Raw genomic sequence first — 9,932 nt, forward strand, 5'->3', positions numbered from 1 at the left:
ATGGAGTCTGACTCTGCATTAGAAACTGACAAGTAGAAGACATTACACCCATGCCATCCACCAACATAAATGACACACTTTTCAAACTAATCATCCGCAGTATGATTATATTCTCTGTTTTGCTTTAGTAACAGTTAAATCTAAATGGGGAATCTATTAGACAGCTGTCTTAAGTTGTCAAATATGGCTTTACCGAGCTGTGATATGAACTAAACGGGGAGGAGCTTTTCAATATGTCCCACCCTGTCTTCCTGTTTCAGTGGAAATTGTCAACACATTGAATAATGCTGCGTGTATCAAGGCACTTCATTAGCCCTTTAAAAAACGTCTTTTGAACAAAGAGGGAAACTAAATGATTCAGTCTGCCACAAAAAAAAAAAAAAAAAAGCCTAAGTTTGTAAGTGGGCTTCAGAGAAGTAAATGTTATAAATTATGTGCTGAAAGGTAGTGTATAAAGTGTGATTTAAAATGATCAATCCTGTTAAAAATAAGCTTGAGCTACTCTTTCCCAACCTTGTGGCCTTTTTAAGATATGCAGAGTTGCAGGTGATACAGCAGAATAAACAGCCCAAGGATTGACAAAAATCTATACATTTGGTGTAATCTATCCCATTTTTCCTCACCATGACTGGGACAGTGTTATTTAAGTATTACTTATATACTATAGTATTTCGAAATAGCTTTTTTACTAATAATTAAAATTGTACAGTTTTAGTCATTTTGTTATGTGCCTTAGTCATTTTTATTAGTTTTTTTACATTTAGCTTTAATTTCTTTTAATGTACTTTTACAAATTTTAGTACTTACATTTTAATATATATATATATATATATATATATATATATATATTAGAGCCAGACCGATATTATCGGCCAATATTAGGCATTTTCCAAACTATCGGTATTGGCAGTTACTGTTAATGTTTTGTTGCGCGTTTCTGAAAAAAATTAATTTAAAAATATCGGCCGATATATCGGAATATCGGATTCTAAAACCAACAAATATTTGTATCGGTATCGGCCTTCAAAATACTTTATCGGTCGGGCTCTAATATATATATATATATATATATATATATATATATATATATATATATAGTGTCTGATATATATATATATATATATATATATATATATATCAGTTTTATACCGATTTCCTAAAACAATTTTTAATAGTTTTAGTCAATAAGTACAACATGAACAAAGTTTCTGAACCGTCATTGACAAATAATGTGGATAGACATCTTAGCCTTATGTGGGAAAGAACCAAAAATGAGTCATATTTTACAGAGGAAGTTCCAGTGTTTTCATTGTGCATCAAGGTCTTTCATCTCAAATGATCAAGATAAATTTGATTCCTCCTGATGTGACCCCTTTAAGCACTTTACAGCAGTGGCTTTTAGAGTGTTTTGTATGCATCCGATCCACCAACCTTGTCTCATGTTCATATCAGGGTCTGCGCGCGGCAGATAATGACCCCACCGCTCCCCCCTACGACTCCCTGCTGGTGTTTGACTACGAGGGTAGCGGCTCCACAGCGGGATCCGTTAGCTCCCTGGACTCCTCCAGCTCTGGGGAACAGGACTACGACTACCTCAATGACTGGGGTCCTCGCTTCAAAAAGCTGGCGGACCTCTACGGGGGAGGGGGAGAGGACTGAAGTCGGAAACGAGAGGAACACGGAGGGGATCGGAGAGGGCCAGGAGGGACAATTGGCTTCTTGGATGTTTTATCGAGAAGCCGTACGCCAAGCCTCTGACGTGGGCTGATTCTCTCTCAACTAAAGTTCCTCTGCACGCTACGGAGGCATTGAGAGGGGAGGATATTGCCCTGCAGCCTGCTCTGGACCTTTGCTGCAATCCACAAGTATTTTACGGCTTTTTTACAATATTCCGCGTTGTGGTTTCTTCAGTGTTGTTTTGTCATTCCTCTCGGACCACCTAGAGGCTCAAGATGGAATCGAGTTGCGATGGGGATGGCTAACTCTCAGCGTGCGGGAATAGAAAAAAAAAAAACACGAGTGCGCTCTTGTTTTTTTCCCCTTCGCTTTATCACTAAAGAGAGTTCCACACACACTTTTTTCTCTCAACTTGAATTTCAGTAGAACAGAAGCACTGTTGTTGATAAAGTGCCTTTTGTGGTGTGTTTTGTATCGGACTCCTGCAATCTCAGGGTCGGTTGCCATTTTGAAAAGTTTTTTCTGTTGGGCACACACTCCCTCGTTCCGGTCTGCTCCTCTCGACTACCTTTTGCTTTCCTTTCATCCCTGCTTTAACGGTGCACAACACCTCTTTGACTACTATGTGGGGAAAAAAAACAAAGGAAACAAAAAATGTTGTCAAAACTTTTGTTGATAAACACAGGACTCATTTCCCCTTAAGAAATGTCATTCTCCCCTGATGAGAAATTGGAGCGTATGAAGTACCACGCCCATCCAATTTCACAAATCCAATTTTTTTTTTGTTATGTTTTCTTTTTTAAAACTTGACCGACCACAACCATATAATGTTATGTTGTATAATGGTTGTGTAAAAAACAAGGTCTTCATTTTAAAAGAAGAAAAAATATTACTGGAGAATGCCTTTTAGCTCATACTCTTGCCTGCCTTGTACGATTTTGTGTTGCGTTTCCGATTTGTAAAGGTAATTTAGGCATGACAAGTTGCCAGACAGTGAGACTAAAAGAGATGGCTGAAAAAACCCGACTCTAAAAGGATTGCATCAGAAGAAACCTTCTTTTTTGTCTTGAACATTCCCCTTTTCTAACTTTATAAGTTGATTCAAATATTATATGTGCATGACTTCTTTCAAAACAATGTCTCAAATCTCTCGCACTTGTTCCTCTGTGGTCAGAATGTGAAAAGTAGTTGGCAAAGAATATACACCATACGGAATAAATATAATCTGAAAAAAAATATTAAAAATAAAAAAAGATTCAAAAATGTTTAAAATGCTGTAAAATACTTTTTTTTAAGTATTATTTGAAACATTTGCTGCTCTTCATGCTCAGAGTTGGGCTCAATGGGTGTATCTGGGCCTGTTTGGTTTTTCTGTGTGAATCTGACAGTGTTTGTCTATATCCTGTAGGATTTTTAAATTCTCTTTTTATATGTTTGTCTTTTGTATTTTTTACTTAGGTTTTCCGTTCAATTCTTTGGCTATGAGAAATGCAGCAGCATTCAGTTTTTGTCTTATCTTGCTTAAGAAAGTCTGTCTCGTACGTTCTGTCCCTGGATAAGGGTCTAAACCTGCATTGCAGAGAAGCTTACAATCATGCCTGCTCCACCATTCAGTGTAACTGATTTCTCTTTCCATTCATCTCAGATATTGGATGTGCTTTAGAGAATAAACAAACACAGTTTTATATATATATAAAAAAAAAAACATGACAAAATCTCAGTCTCTGTCCTGTCCATAATACTTGTAGATTCATGTCTCTTTTCTTCTCCCTCATTCTTCCTTGTGTTTTTCTGCTGCTTGTCATTATATTTTCTGGGCATGAGTGAGCATTGCTTAACACAATTAAGTGACAATTTAATTGTGCTGATATATCGAGTATGGGATTTCTGATTAAGCCACAAAATCAGGCCATTTTAAAATGGCAGCATGATAATCATTCGAACTTCTGGATTTCCATGCATTACCATTAAATTAACATTGACTTAACATAACTTTGGATGACTGCTCCTCCTACACATTTGCCTTCAGAAGCATTAATAATGAACCACTCAGTCTAGTGATGACAACACTATATGATAGAAAGGTTCCCAGCCTTTTTACATGTATTTAAATGAGCCATGGATTTCTTTCCCATGACCCAGTGAAAGGTCAATGTACTCAAAGGGCACATGGCATAATTAAAACATAAGGCCACCACTAATGACGATTCTCTGGGAGGGCTAAAGAGCTAAAGAGCATTACAATTTAGGAAATTACAAAAGAGATTAAAAATGTTGTAAGAGTGAATTCTCTTAAAAATGAGGATAACGGTTAATATTTATATATATATATATATATATATATATATATATATATATATATATATATATATATATATATACAGTATATTTCATATCATGAACCTATCACCTTACAATCCACCTTGTAACGCCTGTCCATCTGAATGAGGTACATTTCCGTCCACTCAGGATGTTGTTTAGTAGTCCATCCACATATTTTTTTTTATTGCTTATGTTAATACACATCAGACATCTTTTGTCTGTTGCGTCACATCTTGTTTTTTGAAGCATCTTTTGTTATGAGCGCCACATTTTTGTCGCGTTAACAATGTTAACTTTTAGAAGTCAGCGAATGACACATTTTTAAACTTTATGTAATTAAATGAACACTAACTTGACTGCCCTTATATTTATAGTTGAGTGAAAGTGTCAATAAAATGAAGGGAAGAACTGTTTGGTTTGGACTCAGCCTTGACAGCATGTGCATTAGCACATGCCACCGCTATTTTGGTTCTGATGTCATTTATTAACCTCTTGCCCATTTTAAAGACAGATACATACTGACAGATTATCAGCGCTCTTCCATTTGTTTCAATCAGTACAACTCCAGCTCGCAGCCTCCCTCTCTTTCTCTCTCTCTCTGCTTCTTGGTTACGCATTGCATACTAATGATGAATATGTTCTGTTTTATCTACTCTTCGTGTAGCGAAATTGTGTATGAGTATCTCTTTGCGTTTTCAATAAGTCAGCACACAGAGAGAGAGTGAGCAGAGACACCAGAGAGAGTGAGAGCTGTAGGGGATTGGAACTCTCTGCGGCCGTGTCTATCAATTAGGGCTCTGATTAATCCCTTGCTTTAATCTCATCAAGCAGAACACTGCTAATTACCCACAGACGAGAAGAGAGAGGGATGAAGAAAGAGCAGAACTGTAAGAGCGGGTGTCATTATATCCAAGAAGGGGTGGTAAAAGAGGAAAAGGGGGAGCAAAAGTAAAAGGAGGAGAGACCATACAAGATGTTTGGAGGAAGACGGTGAATACCTATGACTATGATGATAATGTACTAATGTAATGTACAGACTTATGTTTAAGTCATGTTTTGTACAATTGAATGGACTAAAATAGGGCTAAAGCAACTACTAACTAAGAGCCAGTGTTGAGGTAAAATAAAATAATATCAACCTAAAATATACCATAACAGTGTACAAATACAAAGGCCTTATAGCAGTAACCCTTAAAATACTTAAATAATATTACAATAATATTAATACTATAGTCCATTAAGGTCATTTTCGATAACAGATGAAAGATGGCGCTAGTTGCGTTTGTATAAAATGAGAGTGTGAATTTGTGGTATGAGACGAGAGACAAAGTACTGTGTAATTAAAGCGGTTTTACTGTGTAACCTTCGGTAATTATAGTGTACCTATAACGCACTTACAATATAAGGGAACAATATTGTACGTTTGGGGAATAAAGAGGTAACAACCAGGAAAATTTAAAAAAAATGATTTATACTGTATAGAACTAAGGGGTACTTATTTGACTATTTATGATATAGCAATCTTACATTTGGGAGCAATTTAGCAAGAACATACACTGCGTACCTTTTTGAAATAATGGTGAACCAGTACATACTGTAGGCCTATTGGCCGTTTTCAGTTATTTAGCCATATTCGGCATTGTCATGAACTCCATGACATATTAGGAAATGTGCTCTGATCAATAATAAAAGTAAATAAATATGAAGAGAGATTGGTGGAACTATCTAACTTCTGAATACCGCGACTGACCTATCACAATCAAGGTTAGAGAGCTGATTTATAAACGAATGGTCTGGTATTTTGATTTATTTATTTTTTCCTTATTCATTTGTAACTACAAAAGGAGAAAAAACTCTTATTTTGTGTTCCATGTAAGAATTACAGACCTGCAAGTTTTGGGATGACATGAGACTGAATTTTCATTCTTGGGTGAAAAAATCGTTTGATAATAGCTCCTATTCTTAAATAAAAGTGTTTAAATTAAGCTAAGTGAAGTTCCTTCATGTAGTCAGTTTTCAGGCAGCTGGGCCACGGCGGCAGGAAAATATAGTAAGGCACTGATGGATTGTTCTCTCCCAAATACAAACTTAACAGGTGGCTTGCGGCCAAAGTTGTGTATGTTATTAATAATGTTTGCCCTTTCAAATACACTTAAACATATTTTTTCATTTACTCAAAGGCCTAGATTCCCAATGCCGTGAACGAGAACAAATCAATTTGAAAATGATTTGGACAGTGTGCATGTGCCTGCGCATACATTACTGAATGGGGTGTCTTAATTGAATGTTTACAGGTAAGTGCTGAGAGTATCCTGAAAATACAATCACTTTGTGGATTTGCTGACATGGCTATTCTATTGTGAGATGCGAGTCAACACCAGAACGTGTTTCAGCAATGTAAATAAATGGAATACAAAGACGCCTTGCAGTTTATTTGTCAATGTCAGCTGTAATGGCCGTCATTTTCACTAAACCATCATTCAGCATTACAAGTACATATACTGTGAAGTAGATTGTAGTATTTCATTAACAATGAAGACAGCATGTCACTTTTGGACACTAAATTATTGTTTTAGACAATTTATCATTACCCAGTTATATTTGGCATCTGGTAACTGTTTTGCTAGCATAACACTGATATGGAACTAGTCACTAGGGTGATGTTTAAATCCTGATTCAGCAACGTGACGATCCATACCGAAGTCAAAACGCAGCATTAGCAGAACTCTGAAATTCCTCTGGGATGCTAAAGTTGGTTCTCCCACAGTGGGCGTGTCTCAAGAGATACAAATAATTGGCCATGGCCAAACATACAATCTCTGTGGATCTGGATTCTGTTGTTAAACACACACATTTCAACTGGAAAGTGTCATACTGTTCTATTTCAATAATGTAATTTTGCTGAGTCTGGTGAATTACATTTAGTATATTTTGTGTTTTTGCAGGGAGGTGAGCGATTTGACATCAAATGCAGTAGAAAACAATGGCCTACAACAAGTCTGCAGAGTTTCAAGAATCAGGGGAGGGGAACTTGGGTGAAGTCTTCATAAAACAAAATGATGTCATCTGGGAAACATATTAATCAGGTGAAGAACAGTAGGAAAACTGACAAAACTAAAAAGATCTACAGAAATGTTTATTGAGAAAATGTAACACCTGACCTGTATCTGTAAGAGATGGATTTTATTGCTTAAGGGGGCTGGCATTCTCACAACATGTTTCTAAGGCCCCGTCCACACTACTGCGTTTTCGTTTAAAAACGGAGACCTTTTGCTACGTTTGCACCTCCCGTCCACACTAAAACGGGAAAAACGAAGACCTAAAACGGAGAAGTTTAGAAACGCTGCAGCTGCGTTTTGAATCTCCGGAGGGCGTTTTAGTGTGGACGAGACAAAACGGAGGAGTTTACAAACGATGACGCAGAGGCTCACGCTCGGCTCTAAGATTGGGTGTCATCAGTCATGACGTATCTTTCCCTGATTCGCCAACCACTGTTTACACCGGCGCGCGCATGCCCAGTGTTGGTGAATGGTCACGTGATCCACGTTTTCAGTCGTTTTAGTGTGGACGGAGATAAATTCTAATACGCAGGTAAAACGCTAGTGTGGACGGAGATCGTTTTCGTTTTAATTCTCCGTTTTTAAACGAAAACGCAGTAGTGTTGGACGGGGCCTAATATGCAATATTAATTATAATATTGCTCATGCTCCGCCAATGACTGTTCCCATAGACAGTTAAAGAAATGGACACAGCGACCCCATAGCAAAGTGAAGCCATTTAGAAGCACTCACTTCCTGATGGTCGAGCATACAGCGAAGCCTCAAACTGAGCTCGATGACGTAGAAGTGTCGTGAATAAGTTGTCTGACAATTGTACATCTTCTAGTAGCTGTGCCAAGAGGAATCCAAATCTTTCCCTTCCGAATATTGCAGAGACGGCGAGCGTGAGCATGAGCTAGCAGCAGGAGCAAATTTATAACTCTCTATGGGCTTCTCTCTTGACTTTATACCTCCCCCAATTGCCTGTGAGGTTCTCTTACGAGAGGTTCTCTCGTATTACAGTTAGCTTAGTTAGCTTACGCTACAGGAAAGATCCATATTTTTGAGATATTGAAGCAAAAAAATTATCCTTAATTTTGTATTCATTGTCAACGCAGTGTGTCTAGCGTGCTAGCCCACCAGTATGGGTGTGGCTTAGCAAATATAAGCAGGGTTCGGAGGCTGTTTCTCTGATTTTCATCTCTTCAGTGAAGCTCTACGCATCGCTGGATCTAGAGAGAAGCCGCCGTCGAGAAAGTGACAAGCCAGCTTAGGATAGCGCCTGAAAAAGCCGGCGGTCTTCGCCACCTTCAGCCATCCGTGTGAGCTATGCTATCAGGCAACGTATCCTTTCTTGCAAAACTTACTGTCTAAAAGAGCAGTGAGCATCTTTTTCAATATGCCTTGAACTTCCTGCGGCTCGTTCAGAGCCCCGCTCAGCGACTGAGACCGCCATGTGACGCCAGAATTTGCAGAGCCGATGCAAGGCTGGTCACTGGGGAAAAACGAGCTTGTCATCCGCTTCCTTAGAGGAGTCTGATGGATGAACCCTCCGCGCTCCCCGTCGGTTCCTATGAGGGAACTTTCGTTGGTCCTCAAGGCCCTGAAAGCTTTTCCCTTTGAACCACTAGATTGTGTGGAGTTAAACTGTGGAGTTACCCGTCAATCAAAACCATTTTTCTGACAGCTCAGGCATCAGTTAAACGTGTGGGGGAAAGTCATTCTCAAAACTAGACACGACTATGTTCCAAAAGTGATTTGGCACTCCTTACAGAGCGCAGGTCATTTCTCTATCGGCTCTGCTATCATCCGATAGTGAAATAGTGTTAATCCGATAGTGTTACTCTTCTCTGCCCAGTCACGGCGCTGAGGGTTTACACTGCACGCTCCGCCCCTTTCAGGTACCTGGAGACATGGGCTCATTGTGGGCTTGGTCCAGTGGAATTTCTATTCACAACATGTGTGGCGGCGGGCTGGTCCTCCCCATCCACCTTTGGAAGGTTTTATAACCTAGAAGTTCCCGCTCTGCAGACAAAATTCTGTCAGTTTAAGTGAGATTTGTTCTGTCCAGAAATGATCGTGCGCAGGCTACTCTCATGTGTCCTAGCTCTTCTGGTTGAGCTGCACTAATGGGTATGTGCTATATGCTTATACAGGCCAGCGGCGCCTCTCATTTCCTATGAGTGCTTATGCACAAGTGCTGGCCAAAGGGTTCCCGTAGCATAAGCTAAGCGAGCAAACCTCTTGTAAGAGAATGTATCAGTTACCTAACGTAACCTTGGTTCTCTCTAAAAGGGAACGAGTATTGCATAACCTGCCGTGCTCGCACCACGAGTGATTTTGCTTCAGTCGATGAAAACCAGAGAAACAGCCTCCAAGCCCTGCTTATATACAGCCCATTCTCACTCCCAAGGCGTCACCTAACTGACGCCTTGGGAAGCATTTGGACATGCTTCAATATCTGACGCTTTAGGCGCCCTTTAGCGTCAGTTAGATGACGCCCTAGGATCGCGTGTACCCTACCCCCACCCCACACCTAAACCTAACCGCGTCCTCTAACAGATGCTTTCCTTTAGCGTCAGTTAGATGACGCCGAATGATCGCATCATGTAAGTGACGCTAAAGGGCGCCTAAAATGTCAAATATTGAAGCATGGTCAAAGGTGACGCCTTGGGGTGAGAATGCGTTGTTATATATGCTAAGCCACGCCCATCCTGGCAGGCTATGACACTGTGAAGGCGCGAGCACCCTTCAATGGACATGATGTCACGTCGGGCTCAGTGGTAGGCTGCTGCAGTTCCTGCAGGGCAGCCTATGAGCACGCAGGACAGCCTGCTCTAGGTCTGCTAGCTGCTGCACTGCATTGACAATGAATACAATGATGTTTTACTACAA

The 9,932-nt window shown here is 39.6% G+C and overlaps 1 protein-coding gene across 2 annotated transcripts in view; it reads left to right on the plus strand.

Annotated features, from left to right (window-relative positions):
- cdh4 (cadherin 4, type 1, R-cadherin (retinal)) overlaps positions 1–4,008 on the plus strand; it is a 258,635-nt gene extending 254,627 nt beyond the window's left edge. The window contains exon 17 of one of the 2 annotated variants that reach the window (XM_089125292.1): positions 1,453–4,008. In XM_089125292.1, coding sequence (XP_088981418.1) covers positions 1,453–1,659 — 207 coding nt within the window. In that variant the 3' untranslated portion in view covers positions 1,660–4,008. The remainder of the gene's footprint in view (positions 1–1,452) is intronic. The other variant, XM_089125293.1, reaches the window with a different exon arrangement.
- Positions 4,009–9,932: the final 5,924 nt, after the last annotated feature.

Source organism: Pimephales promelas, chromosome 21 (genome assembly GCF_988280905.1).
Source record: "Pimephales promelas chromosome 21, fPimPro1.hap1.1, whole genome shotgun sequence".
Taxonomy (NCBI): Eukaryota; Metazoa; Chordata; class Actinopteri; order Cypriniformes; family Leuciscidae; genus Pimephales; species Pimephales promelas.